The sequence below is a fragment of the Oncorhynchus gorbuscha genome, linkage group LG08, assembly GCF_021184085.1.
Source record: "Oncorhynchus gorbuscha isolate QuinsamMale2020 ecotype Even-year linkage group LG08, OgorEven_v1.0, whole genome shotgun sequence".
Lineage (NCBI taxonomy): Eukaryota > Metazoa > Chordata > Actinopteri > Salmoniformes > Salmonidae > Oncorhynchus > Oncorhynchus gorbuscha.
In genome coordinates, this window is record NC_060180.1 from 71,520,334 (window position 1) to 71,544,861 (window position 24,528).

The 24,528-nt window shown below is 44.1% G+C and overlaps 1 protein-coding gene across 2 annotated transcripts; it reads right to left on the reverse strand.

The window, feature by feature from the left end:
• Positions 1–8,071: 8,071 nt before the first annotated feature.
• On the reverse strand, positions 8,072–10,282 carry LOC124042156. 2 transcript variants are annotated; one of them, XM_046360545.1, is made up of 4 exons: positions 10,044–10,282; positions 9,840–9,953; positions 8,980–9,069; positions 8,072–8,858 (listed from the first exon to the last, which is right to left on the reverse strand). In XM_046360545.1, the coding sequence occupies exons 1-4, from the start codon at positions 10,251–10,253 to the stop codon at positions 8,742–8,744; spliced, it is 531 nt and encodes a 176-aa protein (XP_046216501.1). In that variant the 5' UTR covers positions 10,254–10,282; the 3' UTR covers positions 8,072–8,741. The 2 variants fall into 2 exon arrangements, with proteins under 2 accessions (XP_046216501.1, XP_046216502.1); XM_046360546.1 differs by having other exon boundaries at positions 8,072–8,862.
• Between the last annotated feature and the right edge of the window lie 14,246 nt (positions 10,283–24,528).

Here is a 24,528-nt window from a genome sequence, read left to right on the forward strand (position 1 = left end):
CTCCTTCTTTCTCTCTCTCGGAGGACCTGAGCCCTAGAACCATGCCCCAGGACTACCTGACATGATGACTCCTTGCTGTCCCCAGTCCACCTGGCCATGCTGCTGCTCCAGTTTCAACTGGCCTGGGCCCTAGGACCATGTCCCAGGACTACCTGACATGAGGACTCCTTGCTGTCCCCAGTCCACCTGGCCATGCTCCTGCTCCAGTTTCAACTGTTCTGCCTTGCTATTATTCAACCATGCTGGTCATTTATGAACATTTGAACATCTTGGCCACGTTCTGTTATAATCTCCACCCGGCACAGCCAGAAGAGGACTGGCCACCCCACATATGCTCTCTCTAATTCTCTCTTTCTTTCTCTCTCTCGGAGGACCTGAGCCCTAGGACCGTGCCCCAGGACTACCTGACATGATGGCTCCTTGCTGTCCCCAGTCCACCTGACTGTGCTGCTGCTCCAGTTTCAACTGTTCTGCCTTATTATTATTTGACCATGCTGGTCATTTATGAACATTTGAACATCTTGGTCATTTTCTGTTATAATCTCTACCCGGCACAGCCAGAAGAGGACTGGCCACCCCACATAGCCCGGTTCCTCTCTAGGTTTCTTCCTAGGTTTTGGCCTTTCTAGGGAGTTTTTCCTAGCCACCGTGCTTTTACACCTGCATTGTTTGCTGTTTGGGGTTTTAGGCTGGGTTTCTGTACAGCACTTTGAGATATCAGCTGATGTACGAAGGGCTATATAAATAAATTTGATTTGATTTTGATTTGATCAATGGCAGCGACCCAAAAAAAACGACTCCGGAAACGAGGCGGTCTTCTGGTCAGACTCCGGAGACGGGCACATCGTGCACCACTCCCTAGCATTCTTCTCGCCAATGTCCAGTCTCTTGACAACAAGGTTGATGAAATCTGAGCAAGGGTAGCATTCCAGAGGGAGATCAGAGACTAACGTTCTTTGCTTCACGGAAACATGGCTCACTGGAGAGACTATCGGAGGCGGTGCAGCCAGCGGGTTTCTCCACGCATTGCGCCGACGGAAACAAACATCTTTCTGGTAAGAAGAGGGGCGGGGGCGTATGCCTTATGGCTAACGAGACATGGTGTGATGAAAGAAACTTACAGGAACTCAAATCCTTCTGTTCACCTGATTTAGAATTCCTCACAATCAAATGTCGACCACATTATCTACCAAGAGAATTCTCTTCGATTATAATCACAGCCGTATATATCCCCCCCAAGCAGACACATCGATGGCTCTGAACGAACTTTATTTGACTCTTTGCAAACTGGAATCCATTTAGCCGGAGGCTGCATTCATTGTAGCTGGGGATTTTAAAAAGGCTAATCTGAAAACAAGACTCCAAATTTTATCAGCATATCGATTGCGCAACCAGGGGTGGAAACCTTGGATCATTGTTACTCTAACTTCCGAGACGCATATAAGGCCCTGCCCCGCCCCCCTTTCGGAAAAGCTGACCACTACTCCATTTTGTTGATCCCTGCCTACAGACAGAAACAAGAGGGTCCCACGCAGAGGTCTGTCCAACGCTGGTCCGACCAAGCTGACTCCACACTCCAAGACTGCTTCCATCATGTGGACTGGGATATGTTTCGTATTGCGTCAGATAACAATATTAACGAATACGCTGATTCGGTGTGCAAGTTCATTAGAACGTGCATCGAAGATGTCGTTCCCACAGCAACGATTAAAACATTCCCTAACCAGAAACCGTGGATTGATGGCAGCATTCGCGTGAAACTGAAAGCGCGAACCACCGCTTTTAATCAGGGCAAGGTGACTGGTAACATGTCCGAATATAAACAATGCAGCTATTCCCTCCGCAAGGCGATTAAACAAGCTAAGCGTCAGTACAGAGACAAAGTGGAATCTCAATTCAATGGCTCAGACACAAGAGACATGTGGCAGGGTCTACAGTCAATCACGGACTACAAGAAGAAAACCAGCCCAGTCACGGACCAGGATGTCTTGCTCCCAGGCAGACTAAATAACTTTTTTGCCCGCTCTGAGGACAATACAGTGCCACTGACACGGCCTGCAATAAAAACATGCGGTCTCTCCTTCACTGCAGCAGAGGTGAGTAAGACATTTAAACGTGTTAACCCTCGCAAGGCTGCAGGCCCAGACGGCATCCCCAGCCGCGCCCTCAGAGCATGCACAGACCAGCTGGCCGGTGTGTTTACGGACATATTCAATCAATCCCTATACCAGTCTGCTGTTCCCACATGCTTCAAGAGGGCCACCATTGTTCCTGTTCCCAAGAAAGCTAAGGTAACTGAGCTAAACGACTACCGCCCCGTAGCACTCACTTCCGTCATCATGAAGTGCTTTGAGAGACTAGTCAAGGACCATATCACCTCCACCCTACCTGACACCCTAGACGCACTCCAATTTGCTTACCGCCCAAATAGGTCCACAGACGATGCAATCTCAACCACACTGCACACTGCCCTAACCCACCTGGACAAGAGGAATACCTATGTAAGATTACGGTTCATCGACTACAGCTCGGCATTCAACACCATAGTACCCTGGGTCTCGACCCCGCCCTGTGCAACTGGGTACTGGACTTCCTGACGGGCTGCCCCCAGGTGGTGAGGGTAGGCAACAACATCTCCTCCCCGCTGATCCTCAACACGGGGGCCCCACAAGGGTGCGTTCTGAGCCCTCTCCTGTACTCCCTGTTCACCCACGACTGCGTGGCCACGCACGCCTCCAACTCAATCATCAAGTTTGCGGACGACACAACAGTGGTAGGCTTGATTACCAACAACGAGGAGACTGCCTACAGGGAGGAGGTGAGGGCCCTCGGAATGTGGTGTCAGGAAAATAACCTCACACTCGACGTTAACAAAACTAAGGAGATGATTGTGGACTTCAGGAAACAGCAGAGGGAACACCCCCCTATCCACATCGATGGAACAGTAGTGGAGAGGGTAGCAAGTTTTAAGTTCCTCGGCATGCACATCACAGACAAACTGAATTGGTCCACTCACACTGACAGCGTCGTGAAGAAGGCGCAGCAGCGCCTCTTCAACCTCAGGAGGCTGAAGAAATTCGGCTTGTCACCAAAAGCACTCACAAACTTCTACAGATGCACAATCGAGAGCATCCTGGCGGGCTGTATCACCGCCTGGTACGGCAACTGCTCCGCCCTCAACCGTAAGGCTCTCCAGAGGGTAGTGAGGTCTGCACAACGCATTACCGGGGGCAAACTACCTGCCCTCCAGGACACCTACACCACCCGATGTTACAGGAAGGCCATAAAGATCATCAAGGACATCAACCACCCGAACCACTGCCTGTTCACCCCGCTATCATTCAGAAGGCAAGGTCAGTATAGGTGCATCAAAGCTGGGACCGAGAGACTGAAAAACAGCTTCTATCTCAAAGCCATCAGACTGTTAAACAGCCACCACTAACATTGAGTGGCTGCTGCCAACACACTGTCATTGACACTGACCCAACTCCAGCCACTTTAATAATGGGAATTGATGGGAAATGATGTAAATATATCACTAGCCACTTTAAACAATGCTACCTTATATATTGTTACTTACCCTACATTATTCATCTCATATGCATACGTATATACTGTACTCTACATCCGACTGCATCCTTATGTAATACATGTATCACTAGCCACTTTAACTATGCCACTTTGTTTACTTTGTCTACATACTCATCTCATATGTATATACTGTACTCGATACCATCTACTGTATGCTGCTCTGTACCATCACTCATTCATATATCCTTATGTACATATTCTTTATCCCCTTACACTGTGTATAAGACAGTAGTTTTGGAATTGTTAGTTAGATTACTTGTTGGTTATCACTGCATTGTCGGAACTAGAAGCACAAGCATTTCGCATTAACACTTGCATTAACATCTGCTAACCATGTGTATGTGACAAATAAAATTTGATTTGATAGATTAACAAGATGTTTTTCATTTGCTGTATTGGAGTTCTTAATGTGTGAAAGTTGGGAGGGGGTCCTAGACAGGTTATAACTACTTTTCAGTGTTCTGATACTTCTAGGTTGGAGTTGTATTTTTATGACAACATAGCTATAGTATTGCTTACTAGGTGTGTCCAATTAATTGTGTAACCACTCCCTCTTCCAATTAGGGCTAATTGAAAATCTATTAAAAAGAGGACCTTTTATTCCTTTTTTTGTTTATACTCCCTGACGAAGGCCATGCAGCCGAAACGTGTCGGTTTAAAAGAAAACTGTTTCTATTGAACATGCCATACTAATAAAGGCATTTTAATCAATTATATGAAGAGTACCTTGGTCCTCCTAATTGGTATACAGACACTTGTCTGACTGGATGGGGAGGGACTTGTCAGGCTCGGGTAGTTGGCGTGTGGCCACCCTCGGGACGCCACATCAACCTTCTGGAACTGGAGATCGTTCTACTGGTTATGACCCACTTCATGTCTACCCTATCGGGCCACGACGTGCAGGTCTGGTCGGACAACCGAACTACAGTAGCCTACATATATCGCCAAGGGGGAGTCAGGTCTCCTGCACTCCACCGGTTGGCGGAGGAATTGTGGCTGTGGGCTCACGAGCACCTTCACTCATTGACAGCAGCACACATTCCAGGCTATCAGAACGTCGGCGCAGAACTCATGTCTCGAGGGGGTGCCCTAGACGAGTGGCAGCTGCTCCCCAGAGTTGTCCAAATATGGGAATGGTTCTGGAGATCAGTGGGGGATCTGTTCTCTTCATGTGTGAATGTTCAATGTCCCCTATATTTCTCTCTACAAGCCCAGGACGAACCACTACTAAGGATAGATGCTTTTGCGCACCAGTGGCCAGATGTTCCCCTGTACGCATTTCCATCACTGCTAGCCCGCATGAGAACAGGAGAGCTGTCAATCATATTGATAGTTCCCGATCTCCAAACGGGCTCCGTGGTACGCGGCAATTACTCAAATGTTCATTGCGCAATCATGGCCAATTCCACAAAGAGGATGCAGGCATGATAGAGCAATTGCCCCTGAGAGGGTCAAGTTAGAGTGCCAACTGATTCAGTAATCAGAACCATACAGGTCTTGCGTAGCAGATAGAACGTGTCTTCACAATGGTGTACCAAAGAGAATGTGGATCCCGAAAGGTCGAAAGCGTGCCCTCATTCCTACAGTTCATATTTGACAAGCAGCGCTCATCCGCCAGTCTTCAGTCACTCTAGTGAAGGTTAAGACCTCATACAGGTCTAGACCATAGACCTCATACCGACCGTTGAGCTATGGACTTTAGAGCAGAGAGGAGAGACTTCATCGCTTGTGCCTGGTGTGTGTTACGTACAGCACACGGTGATGATTAGATCAACGCCTCAGCTGTTTGTGTGTCACAGTGGTGACGGCTTATGAGGCGGCAGGGCCACCAATACCTAAGCAAGTAAGAGCTCACTCCACTCATGGAATAGTGGCGTCTATGGCCCTTTTCAGAGGAACTGGGGGAGAGGATATTTATGCAGCGGCGTCATGGTCGTCACCTGTTGGACATGTCGTCTAGCTCCTTCTGTACTCAACGTGGCTGAAGGGAGAACTTGAGTTAAGTAAAGATGCGGGACTATTGGGCTGGGTTCCCATTCGGTCCGCTCTTTATGGCAAAGGGAGAGATGCATGAGCTCAGTTTGACTTTGTCAGTAGGGAATGTCAGGCCTATATTCTGTCCACAAATCATTAGCTTTGCCTATGGACTGAGTGTGGTGGGTTACACTGAGAAAGTCTTCTAAGTTGGTTCAGCCTGTACTCAGCTTTGTTGATGTGAAGGCTAGAATTAAGGCAAGAAATGCAGGACCAAAAGTATTCATCCCCCTTGGCGTTTTTCCTTTTTTATTGCATTGCAACCTGTAATGAAAGTGGATTTTAATATAATAATAATAATAATAATTTGGATTTCATGTAATGGACGTACACAAGAGTCCAAATTGTTGAATTGAAATTAAAAAATTACAACATTAAAGTGGTGCGTGCATATGTATTCACCCCTTAAGATCTGGTGCAACCATTTACCCTCAGAAGTCACATAGATTGCAAACAATTAAATAAAAGTTCACCTAAGTGTACACACACACACACACACACACACACACACACACACTCAAAGGCCCCGGAGTCTGCAACACCACCAAACAAGCGGCACCGTGAAGACCAAGAATCTCTCCAAACAGGTCAGGGACAGAGTTGTAGACAAGTACAGATCAGGGTTGGGTTATAAAAAAAAAAACTGAACATCCCACAGAGCACCATTAAATCCATTATTAAAAATGTTTAAGAATATGGCACCACAACAAACCTGCCAAGAGAGGGCCACCCACCAAAGAGACCAAAGATTACCCTGAAGGAGCTGCAAAGCAGAGATTGGAGTATCTGTCCATAGGAACAATTTAAAGGCGTACACTCCACAGAGCTTGGCTTTACAGTATGTGGCCAGAAAAAAGCCATAAATAAGCAAACACATTTGGTGTTCGCCAAAAGACATGTGGGGTACCACCCAAACATATGAAAGATGGTACTCTGGTCAGATGAGACTAAGATTGAGCTTTTTGGCCATCAACGAAAAACACTGTCGCAAACCCAACCCCTCAACCTCATCCCCACAGTGAAGCAAGGTGGTGGCGATATTTTTCAAATAGTCAGGGGCCGGGAAACTGATCAAAATAAAAGGAATGCTGGATGCGCTAAATACAGGGAAACCGGTTTCAGTCAATGAGATTTGAGACTGGGATGGAGGTTCACCTTCCAGCAGGACAATGTCGCTAAAGCAACACTCGACTGGTTGAAGGGGAAACATTTCAATGTCTTGGAATGGCCTATCAAAGCCCGGACCTAAATCCAATTGAGAATCTGTGGTATGACTTAAAGATTGCTGTATACCACTGGAACCCATCCAGATTGGTCTTGAATGGGCAACATTACCAGTCGCTAGATGTACCAAGCTTATAGAGACATAGCTACAAGTCTCTTGGGGTGTAATTGCTGCCAAAAGTGGCAAATAGTTTTGCACATTTTAATTTCTTGTTTGTTTCAAAATGGTAGGCATGTTGTGTAAATCAAATGAGCTCCCCTATATAGAACATAGTTACCGGAGTTGTAACTCCAGTTCTGTGAGTGAAGCCCCATAGGACTTAAGGCCCTGCCGACCCCCAGTCTCACTGAAGATAATGGGAGGAAGCTCCCTAGGCAGCGGGATAAACCACTAGGAGCAGAGCTCCACTATGGGGCTCCGCTCCACTCATACAACTAGAATTACAACTCCAGTAACTATTGTTGATACGAGAGGTGACAGCAGGGAGTCAACACCCCCCCCCTGCAAGCCACCTACGTACACCCACTAATCTCTGATTGGTCGCTGCACACCTTCACTTGAAGTTCGGGATAGTCCCAGTTTCCTAAGATCTACTACTGGATAGAGCTTTACAGAGGGCTGGCTTTGGGACTGTGACCAATGCACTCTAACTCCACAGAATGTAAACAAAGTTAACTTGTTTGAAAATGTATTTTTATATTAACTTTTTACATACCTGAATATTTGTTATCCACTATGTGCGTGTGTGTGTGTGTGTGTGTGTATATATCGGCTAATTCTTTATTTTGGTTTTCACAACTACATAGGCTGGATAAGGCAGCTTGACACCTTGGCTGGGACAAGAATGCGTGCTGTCCAACACTATATTTGGAAAAAGGATCAACAGTTAAGGCCCAAAGGCCCCAGCTGGGGTGTGACAGAATAAAAAAGGCAGACAAGTGAAAGAGGAGAGCACAGTGGCTTGTTGGAAAATACAAAGACCCACCTCTACACCTGAAATGGAGCCGTCCATGGTGGCCTGCAGTTCTAAAACAGGCAGTTCTCCGAAGGTGAGTTCTTATATTTAAAATTAGTTCATATTAAACAATACAACTTGAAAGAAAAACAATTACCCCCCAAAAATGAATGCATTCATAATTAAATATAGCAACATAGTGTGGTGTGTTCAATAAGAAACTAATGCCTGTTTTGTCCTTCTGTAGACAATAGCCCGATACCAGCTCCAACCAGAAGGTTGTTAACCTCCCAAAGCAAACTTTAATGCTGTTTGGTCTACAGACATATGTTTCACAGTGACTAAGGAAAATACTGAATTGACAATGTGCAGACTCAGTGAACACAGCCTGGCCATAGGGACCAGACCCTAAGTTCATTATGTTACCTATAAAAACCTAGTGGTGATCTGCGGTCACAGGCAGACCTGGCTGCCCTGAGAGAAGTAGAAACAGAGCTGCAATCATTTTACACTGCAAGACATATGCAGACATACAGGCAATTTTCTTCCCAAAATTGTAAAACAAAGATTTAGAAAAAAAGAATCCAATAACATCCTTATTTCACCCCTCATACTGGTTAAATTAGAGTAAGCTTTACTTTCAACAGTAATATTATTTCGTAAACGTACAACATTGAAATAAGTTGTGGGGTAATCCATGTGAATCTTAAGTAGCAGACTGTTCTCACTTTTTCTTTAAATATATGTGGAGTATCAGCAAAGGAGGGTATGTTTAAGAATATTTATCTATGTGGAATACGATAATATAAGGGATTCAAAATTGGAAAGAGTATTTTTGAGACAATTGCATTGTTTTGAAAATTCCAACCAAAACTCCCAAAAGGCTACATTATAAATCCAAAGACAGAAGTGCTTTATAAGGACGGCCTCTGATCATTAGTTCTCAGAAACAGCCGAGGCATCCAGTCTGAAGGTCTTCTTCTCCGGCACGTAAGGATAAAGTTGTACGCTCTCCACGTTGAAGAGATGAACACTTGTTATATCGAATGTTATCTTGCTGAAAATAATGATTTTTGTTAGGAGAAAAAGTTTATGAAATTAGAATTGAACAAAATGTGTATTTTTAAAGTAGAAGTATTTTTTTTTGTGTATGACATGTTTTGAAGCATATTACCTTCTTCACATCTTTTTGGAGAACACAGTCAATGTAGGGGTCAGTGCTGTCATGGAAGTCTTTGCGGCAAACAACACAGTTTATATAAGGCTGCAGAGACAGAGAAAGCACATTAAGTAAAAATGTATAGACGTGGTTGATTAGTTTTTCGTTGTTATTGCTACAGTTAACCTTTATTTACCTAGGCAAGTCAGTTGAACAAATTCTTATTTACAATGACGGCCAAACCCGGACAATGCTGGGCCAATTGTGTGCCGCCCTATGGGTTTCCCAATCACCACCGGATGTGATACAACCTGGATTCAAACCAGGGACTGTAGTGACACCGCTGAGCCACATGGGAGCCCTAAACAATAAACACTGAATTCCTGCATTTGGACATGGGTGAGCTTGTACTGACCCCCTTCGTAGTCCAGAGTCGAGGTAAATTCAATATTTTAACTGAAATCTTACTCGTGCTTCAGCTTTACTATCTACAAATCAGAAATGATTTGAGGGCTACAACTCTAATCACGCACATGAAGGATCCTTACTACTGCCCTGAAGCACTGCTCTAAACCAGAGCATGGAGTTGAATGTATCCTTATCCTTTACAAAGAAAACTATTTCAAATAGTATGTGGATATTTAAGACGCACAGCTATGGCATGTTACCAAGCAACTAGAGGATTTCAGAGACATGAAGGATCCTTACTACTGCCATGAAGCACTGCTCTAAACCAGAGCATGGAGTTGAATGTATCCTTATCCTTTACAAAGAAAACTATTTCAAATAGTATGTGGATATTTAAGACGCACAGCTATGGCATGTTACCAAGCAACTAGAGGATTTCAGAGACATGGAGGATCTGAACTACTCACCCTTCTGGATTTAAAGCCACACTCAGGGCGATGTTTATGTTCACTATCACTACTGGCCTTAGGGCAGTCTGTTGCTTTCAACAACAAGTTGATTTTAAATTCCCGAGCATTGATCTGTAGACAGAAAGATGGAAGGAGCCATTTATCATTATGATAAACAGTGAATCATACATGGAAGAAAATTATTATTTTTTAAAATCTTACCTCAGATTGTCCAATAACTTGTAAAAAATTGAGGTGCTCTTTTTGATTGTATTTCATAAACGCACTATTCTTGTTTGCATATGTTATAGCCATGTCAACATGTTTCTTGTCAATCTCCCTCAACATATCATAGTTGCTCTGTCCGTTAGCTATAAACAGCAAGGCTGCTGATGTGACCAGCAGAACACTCAGGAGGCCACTCATCTCCATCTCAACACTAGACAGTTAGACAATGCTAATAGGTATATATGTACATGCAGATCAAACATTAACTTTGGTTCAAGGACTTTCACTCAAGTTCATTGGATCTTGGTCCAGTGCAGAGCAAATAAAGATGCTTCATATGTTGTCTTGCTAAAGTCCAGTGACATTTTCATGAGCGCATGTCAAAACCATAGTGTTAACACAACATGCTGACTACACTTGGCACGCGCTTGCGTCCGCATGTTGATTTTGTCCAGACGGGATCAGGGCAAGTAGGTTGAAATATCAAAACAAACTCCTCCCCCAAAGTAATATCATTGGTTCAATGTTGTTAGCGCCTTTTCTTGCCAGTTTACAATAAATAGTAGTTGCACTTTCAGACGTCCCTTGTTTCTTCCTATTCCTCTTCCTTGCACAAGGCTGTGTACAAATGCCTCATCCTTCAAGGTAGCAGCAGAAGGGATTGGCTTCCTGACAAACGCAAGCAGCTCTTCATCCACATCTTGATGGTTGACCTTGTGTTTTATTTTTGAGCCATGTCTGTTAGTGGTTGGTCTTGACTGTTGTTCAAGGGTCTGAAGCACAGGGTCACCATGTCGTCGGGCTCCACAGGTTATGGATGGAGGCAAATTAGTATTTAAGGCCGAGGTTGCCTTTTTGAGCTTGAAATAGGTTAACGTGTCAAAAGTCAAATGTGTTTTAGAAACCTCAGCTCAGGCTCAATTAATCATTTCTCAAATCTGGGCCACAATGCTGGTTTTCATCATTGATCTGTTGCGCTTGTCTCCACCCCCCTCAAGGTGTCGCCTATTATCCCCTGTGTATTTATACCGGTGTTGCCAGTTTGTAAAACCTACCAGCGTTTGTTCCCCTGCTCCTTCCTAGTTTTGACCTTTCTGCCTGCCCTGCCCTGACCCTGCCTGCCGTTCTGTACCTAGCCCCACCTCACTGGATTATTGACACCGTCTACATCTGGGGTCACACCTGAAATGTGATAAGGCACCGATTCATAATCTATAAGCCAGCAGTTGACATTCACCAATAAAGTAGTTACTTACCTCGAGGTTCGGAATTCAGTGCGATCAATTCAAATGAACAGTACCAGTCAAAAGTTTGGACATACCTACGATGGTTTGTTCTTAAATTTTACTATTTTCTACATTGTAGAATAATGGAAGATATTAAAACTATGGAATCATATAGTAACCAAAAAAGTGTTAAACAGATTGTTTAAAGTAGCCACGCCTTTGCCTTGACAGGTTTGCATTCTCTCAACCAGGCTGGTGTTTTGCAGGTATTACAGTGCCTTGCGAAAGTATTCGGCCCCTTGAACTTTGCGACCTTTTACCACATTTCAGGCTTCAAACATAAAAAGGAACATTTATTGGATATTTCAAACTTTTTTAACAAATCAAAAAATGGAAAAATTGGGCGTGCAAAATTATTCAGCCCCTTTACTTTCAGTGCAGCAAACTTTCTCCAGAAGTTCAGTGAGGATCTCTGAATGATCCAATGTTGACCTAAATGACTAATGATGATAAATACAATCCACCTGTGTGTAATCAAGTCTCCGTATAAATGCACCCGCACTGTGATAGTCTCAGAGGTCCGTTAAAAGCGCAGAGAGCATCATGAAGAACAAGGAACACACCAGGCAGGTCCGAGATACTGTTGTGAAGAAGTTTAAAGCCGGATTTGAGTACAAAAAGATTTCCCAAGCTTTAAACATCCCAAGGAGCACTGTGCAAGCAATAATATTGAAATGGAAGGAGTATCAGACCACTGCAAATCTACCAAGACCTGGCGGTCCCTCAACTTTCAGCTCATACAAGGAGATGACCGATCAGAGATGCAGCCAAGAGGCCCATGATCACTCTGGATGAACTGCAGAGATCTACATTTATTTACCTTTAAATCCAGCATGTCCAGCTGCAAGTCATTTACAACATTAACACAATGTCTGATTAATCTGATGTTATTTTAAAAATGGACAAAACATTTCTAAGTGACCCCAAACTTTTGAAACGGTAGTGTAAGTCTGTCTCGCTTGGAAGAACAATGTTAGAAAACCTGTACAATGTTTGCTGCTGCGTTATTGATTCAGTTTGTGTGTTTCATTACATTACATCACTACTCGTGTTTGTTATGATGTTCCGTTCCGGCTCGAGAGCTGGTATCAGGAACAGATTACGGAGGCAGGGAAGATGTCACCCCCTCCCGGTGATCACCCTGTCAAATGTGTGGTCATTAAATAACAAACTGGATGAGTTAGCGGCAAGGGCTACATTTGAAGAGGACTTTAGGAGAAGTAATTTAATCTGCTTTAACATTTAACATAACATTTAAGTCATTTAGCAGACGCTCTTATCCAGAGCGACTTACAAATTGGTAACATCTGCATGTGACCAATAACATCTACTAAATATGTGCATGTGACCAATAACATCTACTAAATATGTGCATGTGACCAATAACATCTACTAAATATGTGCATGTGACCAATAATTGTATCTACCACGCAAGTGCGGACAAATGACCATTTCTCTGGTCTATGTGCCTGGACCTAATAATAAGGAAGCGGCTGACAGGATGAGACTGTTTCAGTGGTTCGTTTTCACAATCAACTGACCAGCCAGTATTTGTGCTTGGGGATTTTAATACGCTCTCCCTCTCCGCGCACCTCCCCACTCTGCAACAGTAGGTCACCTGTCCAACTCACATCCTTATGGCAACGCAGAGCACCTATCGGGAAATCACACTACAACGTTATCCATCCAGCAGGTGAAAAACCTGTAGAGAAATCAGGTGAGGGGAGTAGGGAGGAGCTCAAGGATCCCCACGAGTTGACAGACAGTATACATCCAGTTTCTGTCATACCCAAAACTTTCAGAGTATTTCCCAACAACAAGCCCTGGGTGTCTAAAGACTTTAAACTGTGCCTCAATGAAAGGAGATGAATGTAGGTCAAAAGTGCCTTGCAAAAGTATTCACCCCCTTTGGCGTTTTCCTATTTTGTTGCATTACAACCTGTGATTTTTATTTGGATTTCATGTAATGGAACATTCGACTGGTTTAAGGGGAAACATTTGTGTCTTGGAAGGGCCTAGTCAAAGCCCAGACCTAAATCCAATTGAGAATCTGGGGTATGACTTAGATAGCGGAACCCATCCAACTTGAAGGAGCTGGAGCATGTTTGTCTTGAATGGGTAAAACTCCCAGTGGCTAGATGTGCCAAGCTTAGAGACCTGCAGCAAAGGGTCGCTCTACAAAGTATTGACTTGGGGGGTGAATAGTTATGCTACACTGACCTCTGTTTTTGTCTCTTTGTTTCACAATATGTTTTTTTAAATTTTCAAAGTGGTAGACATGTTGTGGAAATCAAATGATACAAACCCATTTTAATTCCAGGTTTAAAGGCAACAAAATAGGAAAAATAACAAGCGGGGTGACTACTTTCACAAGCCACTGTATAGAAAGGATGAAGTGGAGCAGAGGTTCTATACAGGCAATCCAAGACAAGCATGGGAAGAGAACAATAATATGGCAGACTGTTCTTATGGTTTGGACTGTTCTTATGGTTCAGACTGTTCTTATGGTTCAGACTGTTCTTACTGTTGATTTTAAAGACGAATGTCAACAAAAATGAGAGTATGTCCAGATAAGAGAACGAGGTGGCCTCATGCTTGTCAAATATTAAGCCACACGAAGGTCTGCGCCGACCAGCTCAAAGGTGTTCACACACACACACACACACACACACACACACACACACACACACACACACACACACACACACACACACACACACACACACACAACTGTTTCAACTCCTGCTGAGCACCAGTACAGTGCCAAAATCCTGAAAGGTGTTGACCATTGTACCGGTGCCTAAGATGTCAGTGGCCAAATCACTTTTGACCTTTGGCCCTCACACCCCTTTTTGCCAAATGCAGGGAATGTAGCACTTGGCATCACTGACTACGGTGGGAGACGAGGAGATATGACAAAGCGTATGTAGTGCTTGGCTTCACTGTGACTACGGTCGAGGAGATATGACGAAGCGTATGTAGTGCTTGGCTTCACTGTGACTACGGTCGAGGAGATATGACGAAGCGTATGTAGTGCTTGGCTTCACTGTGACTACGGTGGGAGATGAGATGATGAAGCATATGTAGCACTTGGCATCACTGACTACGGTGGGAGACGAGGAGAGACCGATGTGTACTGTGTCTAAAAATGTTGGCAGCGGACAGCATGAAGCCAAATAAATTAAGGCGTCACTTAAAGACATTACACCCCAATCACGCTGATAAGCCGCTCCCCTATATATATATATATATTACTCTTACAGAATTTCCACGTGGGTGAGGATATTGGAAATTTAAATCAAAGCCTACTGGATGATAACTTGTTTTATAACTAGGACAGAAGAATTTATAACTTACTTTTCCCGACATAATAGGTACAGCAGATCCCCTTATTGTAAGGGACACTTTTAAATGTGCCTTTAGAGGTCATGCAATTCCATACTCATCTATGAAACAAGTCCATTGAAGGACTAACTGTACCATAGAGGCACAGAATAACCTAGAGGAAAAAGAAAAAAGATCATATTCAAGAAAGATCCAGTGTAATATACACTGCTCAAAAAAATAAACACTTAAACAATACAATGTAACTCCAAGTCAATCACACTTCTGTGAAATCAAACTGTCCACTTAGGAAGCAACACTGATTGACAATAAATTTCACATGCTGTTGTGCAAATGCAATAGACAACAGGTGGAATTTATAGGCAATTAGCAAGACACCCCCAATAAAGGAGTGGTTCTGCAGGTGATAACCACAGACCACTTCTCAGTTCCTATGCTTCCTGGCTGATGTTTTGGTCATGCTGGCGGTGGTAGCACGAGACGGAGTCTACAACCCACACAAGTGGCTCAGGTAGTGCAGCTCATCCAGGATGGCACATCAATGCATGCTGTGGCAAGGAGGTTTACTGTGTCTGTCAGCGTAGTGTCCAGAGCATGGAGGAGCTACTAGGAGACAGGCCAGAACATCAGGAGACGTGGAGGAGGCCGTAGGAGGGCAACAACCCAGCAGCAGGACCACTACCTCCGCCTTTGTGAAAGGAGGAGCAGGAAGAGCACTGCCAGAGCCCTGCAAAATGACCTCCTGCAGGCCACAAATGTGCATGTGTCTGCTCAAACGGTCAGAAACAGACTCCATGAGGGTGGTATGAGGGCCCGACATCCACAGGTGGGGGTTGCGCTTTACAGCCCAACACTGTGCAGGACGTTTGGCATTTGCCAGAGAATACCAAGATTGGCAAATTCGCCACTGGCGCTCTGTGCTTTTCACAGATGAAAGCAGGTTCACACTGAGCACATGTGACAGACGTGACAGAGTGGAGACGCCGTGGAGAACGTTCTGCTGCCTGCAACATCCTCCAGCATGACCGGTTTGGCGATGAGTCAGTCATGGTGTGGGGTGGCATTTCTTTGGGGGCCGCACAGCCCTCCATGTGCTCGCCAGAGGTAGCCTGACTGCCATTAGGTACAGAGATGAGATCCTCAGACCCCTTGAGACCATATGCTGGTTCGGTTGGCCCTGAGTTCCTCCTAATGCAAGACCTCATGTGGCTGGAGTGTGTCAGCAGTTCCTGCAAGAGGAAGGCATTGATGCTATGGACTGGCCCGCCCATTCCACAGACCTGAATCCAATTGAGCACATCTGGGACATCATGTCTCGCTCCATCCACCAACGCCACACCACAGACTGTCCAGGAGTTGGCGGATGCTTTAGTCCAGGTCTGGGAGGAGATCCTCAGGAGACCATCCGCCACCTCATCAGGAGCATGCCCAGGCGTTGTAGGGAGGTCATACAGGCACGTGGAGGCCACACACACTACTGAGCCTCATTTTGACTTGTTTTAAGGACATTACATCAAAGTTGGATCAGCCTGTACTGTGGTTTTCCACTTTAATTTTGAGTGTGACTCTAAATCCATACCATGGGTTGATAAATTTGATTTCCATTGATAATCTTTGTGCGATTTTGTTGTCAGCATATTCAACTATGTAAAGAAAAAAGTATTTAATAAGAATCTAGGATGTGTTATTTTAGTATTCCCTTTATTTTTTTGAGCAGTGTATATATTTTTTGTTGAATTTTTACTGTTTTCTCCCCAATTTCGTGGTATCCAATTGTTTAGTAGCTACTTATCTTGTCTCATCAACAACTCCCGTACGGGGTCGGGAGAGATGAAGGTTGAAAGTCATGCATCCTCCGATACACAACCCAACCAAGCCGCACTGCTCCTTAACACTGTGCGCATCCAACCCGGAAGCCAGTCGGAGGAACACTGTGCCTGGCCTGCCATAGGAGTTGCTGGTGCGCGATGAGACAAGTATATCCCCACCGGCCAAGCCCTCCCTAACCCAGACGACGCTAGGCCAATTGCGTCGCCCCACAGACCTCCCGGTCGCGGCCGGCTGCAACAGAGCCTGGGCGCGAACCCAGTCTCTGGTGGCACTGTCGTCGCCACACACACACCGAGCGTCTCATCGGAGTGGCTCCTGGACCGTGACATGATGCAGGCCATCTGGCAGACCCAGAGACGACAGCTGGTCTACATTCAGGACCCCCCTGGTGTCAGCCTCTAGACCAACAAGAGCAAGGACGTGACCAACCTGCCTGTTTTGCGCTGTGCATGTGGATCCACATTGTTGAAATGGGTCTCTTTTTTTGCTGTCTCTCTGTAAGGGGAACTCATTGGGGTTGAGCATCTCTTCTCTCAGACAGATGGCAACCAGAAGCTGGAGTCAAACCTCAGTAAGGAGCCAGATGTCCCAGACGGGACAACCTGAGAGAGCTGGATAACCCCACCATCTCCTTGCAAGGCCTCGATGAGTCTCCTACCACTCAGGAAGGCTACAGAGTGAAGGAAAAGCAGCCAACAAGTGCTCAGCATATGTGGGAACTCCTTCGAGACTTTTGGAAAAGCATTCCAGGTGAAGTTGGTTGAGAGAATGCCAAGAGTGTGCAAAGCTGTCATCAAGGCAAAGGGTGGCTATTTGAAGAACCTCAAATATTTTTTGATTTGTTTAACACTTTTTTGGTTAATACATGATTCCATGTATTATTTCATAGTTGATGTCTTCACTATTAATCTACAATGTTTAAAATAGTAAAAATAAAAGAGGAATCCTTGAATGAGTAGTAGGTGTTCTACATTCTAAACAGCTCAGATTTCTTAAGGTTCTTTGCATTCATAACTATTAATCCAACCCTTCCCCATTACTCTATTTCCAGGAGTACATAGGAATTGATGGGGTTGGTGAATACCTGGACAAGAGTCTGAGGCTGCTGGGGAGATCATGACTCTGGGAAGATCTTCCAGAAAGAGACATGGTGGCTGTCTCCTACCCCGAGAGGTTCCAGAACCGAGTCCTACAGGGAAGCTTCAAAAACTCAACCATGAAGGGGGAAGAGAGTATGAAGTGGTACATGCTGCACCTTGTTCTAATCTCACTAACTCTTCACACAAAGCCATGGAGTGTATTTCTCATTAACGTGATGTTTCTTTTAATCTAATTTGTTTGTTTCTACTCAGACTTGAGGTGATAGCAGGGAGATCAGCCCCCTTACAATCTTTGATTGGTTGCTGCACACCATCACCTGTTGAAGTTCAGGATAGTCCCAATTTCCTAAGATCTACTACTGGATAGAGCTTTAGAGAGGACTGGCTTTGGGACTGTGACCAATGCAGTCTATAACTCCACAGAACGTAAACAAAGGTCATTTTTATATGAACAACTTTTTATGCATCTGAATATTTTGTTATCTACAGCTACATAGGCTGGATAAGGCAGCTTAATTAAAACCTCTTGGGGATAGGGCTGTTTACTGCCACCGCTGGAGTAATTGCGTGCCCATAGTAAACAATTCTTTGTCAAAAGTTGCTAATATATGCAAATAAAAAATAAAGCTTCTAAAACCGTTTAAATTATGTCTGTATGTAAAGCAGAACTCTCAGGGCAGTCATTCTCCCAAACTCTCTCGTCATCAGAAAAGTTGGCCCAACTTTGACGTCATAGCCCCCACCCTGCCCAAGCACCTACAGGTCTGGGAACAGTCTCTTTGTCTTCAGCGCGATCTCAGCTTTCAATGGGGATTCTCATTGTGAGAATCGCTGCTCACGAGAGTTTTGGCGGGCCGAAACCTTTCGGTCACGCGAAAAAACAGGTCACTCTCATGCGCGCTCTGCTCCGGTCCGGTCTTTTTTCCAAGATCGATTATAGAATGCATGCGTTTCTGTTCATCCTCACGATTGCTGTACACCTTTATAACATGTTAAAGCTTGATTATGAACTTAGTTTGACAAGTTTAGTCGACATAATATGTAAGTTCAACGTTTTGGTGCGCATCCACTTGACTTTTGGCTACATTTCAACCGAAATGTGTCGTGTTTGAGAACCGAAAGACAGACTGCAAAACTAAACGCTGTTTTTGGTAAGTATAATTCCTTCCAGGTCTTCTGATGGAAGAACAGCAAAGGGAATATTTATGTGGTAAATTTGGGTTTCTGTGGACTCCAAGATAGAGGAGCCATAATGCTACTTTTTGAGCGCCGACTCATAGTATAGCCTAGTGAACGAAACCTGTAACTTTAAAAATAAATGTAACACAGCGATTGCATTCAGAAGAAGTGTATCTAACTATATATATGTAGAACATGCATATTTAGTCAAAGTTTATGATGTGTATTCCTTGTTAGCTGACGTTATCTGCCGGAGCTATCGTCATTTCTCAGGACATTTGAGTAGCATTTTTTGAACGATGCATCATTGTAAATAGAGATTTATGGATATATATAGCATATTATTGAAAAAAACATAAATGTACTGTGTAACATGTTATATTACTGTCATCTGATGAAGATTTCAAAAGGTTAGTGCATTATTTTTCTTTTAATCCTGCGTTTGTTGATTGCATATTTTTTTCAACTTGGCTATGCAAATTAGCTGCGTCTTCGGTGGTGGTTTGACATAAATATGTGCTATGTTTTCGCCCTAAAACATTTTAGAAATCTGACTTGCTGGGTAGATAAACAAGGTGTTTATCTTTCATTTGAGCCATTGGACTTGTTAATGTGTGGAGGTTAAATATTTTTAGGAATATTTTTGCGTTCCATGCGCCACCTTCCAGCTGAACGGGGGGGGGGGGGTTGTTCCAAAATTGGAACCCTAGTCCCCTTCTGGTTAACACCTTGACTGGGACAAGAATGCGTGCTGTCCAAAAATATATTTGGAAAAAGGACCAGCAGATAAGGCCCCAGCTGGGGTGTGGTAGAATAAAAACGCAGATGAGGGAAAGAGGAGCACACAGTGGCTTGTTGGAAAATACAAAGACCCACCTCTACACCTGAAATGGAGCCGTCCATAGTGGCCTTCAGTTCTAAAACAGGCAGTTCTCCGAAGGTGAGTTCTTATATTTAAAATTAGTTCATCTTAAACAATACAACTTAAGTTAAAATAAAAAAAGATGCTTTTGTTCAAACATGTAAATATAATCAACATTTGGTGTGTTTAATAAGACTAATGCCCGTTTGTCCCTCTGTAGACAAGAAGCCGATACCAGCTCAAACCGGAAGGTTGTTACACCCCCCCCACACACACACACACACCTGAAATTCAGCCATCAATGTTGGCCCCCAGTTCTGAACAGGCGGTGCCTCCCCCAAAAAAAGTGAGTTTCCTTAAATTCCCATGTGTGTAATGTGTTTAATAACCCTCTACCTATGTGTCCCTCTAGTAGACAAGAACCTGAAGCCAGCTCCATTCAGAAGCAACGGGGTCCCGGAGGACAGCTGAGCAAACCAAAAACCAACCCCTCTAATGCTAGAGTTGCTGCTACTTCCACCCTTGTAAAAAGCCTGACCAGGTCCACAGATGACAAAAGGCTGGTCATGAACCCATCAGGAAAGGAGGTTGCTTTCCTATTGCTATCCCCTGAAGGATATGTGGCAAGCCTAAAAGAAAACTAATTTGGCCACAGCCAGTGCAAGAGACGGCACTTCTGTGAGACGGCAGGGGGAGACAAAACTGTTGTGGAGTGGCTGAATGAGAGGAGGGCCTTGACGATGCAGCACTGGTCATTATGGCCATAGAAGTTGAAAACTGTTATATAAATAATCCAATATCAAGCATTACTAGCAGACCAAAGCTCTGGTTAAACCGGATGCCCTCAGATAACTCTGGGCCCAGTGTCCTCAGTCAAGTTTAGCGCCTACGTGCAATAATATGATTAGCCGAAGGACACACAGCTGCCATCACGCAAATATACTCCCCTGTAAACTACAAAGAGCATCCTGCAACACTAACGAGCTTAGAGTGCCAAACTCTCTCACTGACATTAAACCCTACATGCACTCCTGCATAAACAGGAAACACCTGCGCCTAAAGCAGACACTGCTAGTTCCCCCTATCTTACGTTTCCTTGACACACAAACATTTCATGAGCACTGTACACTCACACTCTACCCCCCTCTACAGGTCCGGTGCCAACAGCAGAGGACTCCGCTGTGCACTAATGGGGCTCCTGCTCTGGCTAGAGCAGGCCCGCCTCCAACTCTTCAGGACCAGTCAGAAGACCAACACGACGAGACTCCACCTACATTATTCTGTGTATACATTCTGCTGTAAACTCTGGCTGGGCAGCCTAATTATTCTGACTCCTCACAGAGTCATATTGCTTAGGTCCGTGCACGATGTAGGACAAGATATCTTTGACTCAATAAACTGCCTTTTTGCTACACCTGATTCCACTCTGTCCAGCGTCGTTGTTTTGCATTCCCTCTCCAGTATGTAAACACCAACAAAACTGTAATGTTAATAACTGCAATACTGATATTTTTAAATCAAGTTTTGGATTGACAGACAACCTTGGGTAATGTAACCATAAAAATCAGACAAAGGAAGGTGCATTGGGTAAGAAACTCCATGTCAATGTACGGTTGAAGTCGGAAGTATACATACACTTAGGTCGGAGTCATTAAAACTCGTTTTTAACCACCCCACAAATTTCTTGTTAACAAACTATAGTTTTGGCAAGTCGGTTAGGACATCTACTTTGTGCATGACTGAAACAATTGTTTACAGAGATTGTATCACAATTCCAGTGGGTCAGAACGTGACATACATTAAGTTGACTGTGCCTTTAAACAGCTTGGAAAGTTCCAGAAAATGATATACCTGTGGATGTAATTCGAGGCCTACCTTCAAACTCTGTGCCTCTTTGCTTGACATCATGGGAAAACCGAAATAAATGGTAGTCCTCCACAAGTCTGGTTCATGCTTGGGAACAATTTCCAAATGCCTGAAGGTACTATGTTCATCTGTACAAACAATAGTATGCAATTATAAACACCATCGAACCACGCAGCAGTCAGAAATGAGACGCGTTCTGTTGCCTAGAGATGAATGCACTTGTGTGAAAAGTGCAAATCAATCCCAGAACAACAGCAAAGGACCTTGTGAAGATGCTGGAGGAAACAGGTACAAAAGTATTTATATCCACAGTAAAACAAGTCCTATATAGACAACCTGAAAGGCCGCTCAGCAAGGAAGAAGCCACTGCTCCAAAACCGCCATAAAAAAAGCCAGACTACGGTTTGCAACTGCACATGGGGACAAAGATTGTACTTTTTGGAGAAATGTCCTCTGGTCTGATGAAACAAAAAATAGAACTGTTTGGCCATAATGACCATCGCAATATGGCTTATGGACAACAAAGTCAAGGTATTGGAGTGGCCATCACAAAGCCCTGACCTCAAGCATATAGAAAACTTGTTTGCAGAACTGAAAAAGCATGTGCGAGCAAGGAGGCCTACAAACCTGACTCAGTTACACCAGCTCTGTCAGGAGGAATGGGCCAAAATTCACCCAATGTATTGTGGAAAGCTTGTGGAAGACAACCTGGAACGTTTGACCCATGTTAAACAATTTAAAGGCCATGCAACTCCTGACCCACAGGGAATGTGATTAAAATAAGTAAAAGCTGAAATAAAATCTGTTATTCTGACATTTCACATTCTTAAAATAAAATGGTTATTGTAACTGACCTGAGACAGGGAATTTTTACTAGGATTAAATGTCAAGAATTGCGAAAAACTGAGTTTAAATGTATTTGGCGTATGTAAACTTCAGACTTCAACTGTATGTGCAAGAATACTTCATACTGTACCTTGCCCCCGGCCTGCCCAAGAAAGGAGAGGGGAGGTGAATAAAAGAAAAGGTGGTACAAAAACAAAAAAGGTAATTGTACATTTGGGTCATACTGGAAAGTTAATCTTCCGTTTCTAGTAGTTTTCACTCTCTTAAATGCAGCTACTGCTTCCAGAAGCTGGCAGGAAGTTGGCAACAAGTAGCAGCAGCGGTGGATCGGCTGGAGGCTGTTTATCTGGAGCCGCTCGGGTAGGTCCAAATTCATTAGACTTGCATCTGTGGTGGTACCCTTCCCAACCCCAGCTGGTCTACAATTAGCCACCCGCATCACCCGGCCCCTTCGCATGTCCGTTGCTCCTCTGGATGCCCATTCGAATGTGGGCATTCAAGCTGACATGCACCCAACCTGGGTGTAACACCACCCTCACCAAGGCTAGGGTATACCAGACTATCCGGAGGGTCTTGGGCATCAAGGGTTGGTATCTCATGGCCCTTGAGTGCCCTCGGTTTAAGGTGTCGAGCTGGTCGCAGGATGTCCTGAGTGAGCTCTATCCTGATTTTGACCTACGCATAAGTATTGAAATGCATGTGTACATTTTTACTGCTTCCAGTGTTCATATTGTTACGTTCCCCAGCAAGGAAACCAAATGTCGCTCAAACATAAGGGGGATCTAACAAAGACACTCACTTGTGACCCGATTCAGTAAACGTCTGCAAAAAAAGCTTAATGAAATTGTTGCTGGTTAGGCTGTTTTCATATTTTCCAGAGTGTCAGGTGTGCCCTCTAATAGCGAAACGAGATTGATGGGGCAAAGTTGTTTTTTTGGATTGCTTACACAATAAAATTAAAAGTAGTACACTTTTAGCAAAACCGTACACTCAAGAAGCAAAACATCAGCCCATATTTTCACAACTATAAGCACATTGTCAACCTCACACTTGTTGCAAAACTCTACACACAGTGATTTGCAAAAACACTAAACACATTTAACACACATTACACACAAAAATCTATCATGAAGTCACGTCCATGCAATACCAAAGCACTGACTGTCAAATTACCACACCGTCCAAACAATTGGTTCAACACAGTCATCAGGTGTGCAAACACTCTTTTGCTTAATTGTAGACACACCAATCAGGTGTATAGTATAAGCACAATGGAAAGAGTCAGGAAGACAAGGTGCTCAAAGAAGACCGAATCTGACAAATGAGATCCGCGCAACACTGGTTGACCACGTTGTCAACCACGGCCTGACGCTGAGATAGGCTGGACTGCGAGTACAGCCAAATCTAAGCCGATATACAGTGGCAAGTGTGATGAGAACATTTAGACTGGAAAATAGGTATTGTAAAAATATCATCATATCAAAAACATCTGCACGGTTTCAGTAACTGCTTACAGTACTGTATTCTATGCACCATCAGCACAGCACTTCTGTTACCTTTTCCTGTGAAATTACTGTACTATTGTATACTGTTGTTTTTCCTACATAGGATTGAGGGTCAGGGACGACAAGGGGGACGGTCTCCTATGTTCACAGAACAGCAAGAGAGGGAGATAGCATTGTTGGCCAAAACCATGTTTACTATAACACTCAAGCAGCTCCAAGCTAACTTTGTCAATAACCACACCATTTTCAACGATATCCATCAGGTCTCAACATCAACACTGGCACGCATCCTAAAAAAACAAAACATTCAAATTAAGCAAATTTATCGAGTGACTTTCGAGCGCAATTCCGAAAGGGTGTAACGACTGCGGCATGGTTATGCAGAGGTATGTATTCACTTTAGCAGTGTGATCTTGCATACCGTCTCAATCCTTTACTGTAATATGTATACTAGATCTACACTGAACTACACACTTTTGCCTTACAATGTTTTTCAGAGAGTTTTACGAATGGAGAGGAGATCCAGCATGAGTTCATTTACGTAGATGAGGCTGGGTTCAACCTGACGAGAACACGAAGGAGGGGAAGAAACATCATTGGCCACAGGGCTATAATCAATGTCCCAGGGCAACGTGGGGGTAATATAACACTGTGCAGCCA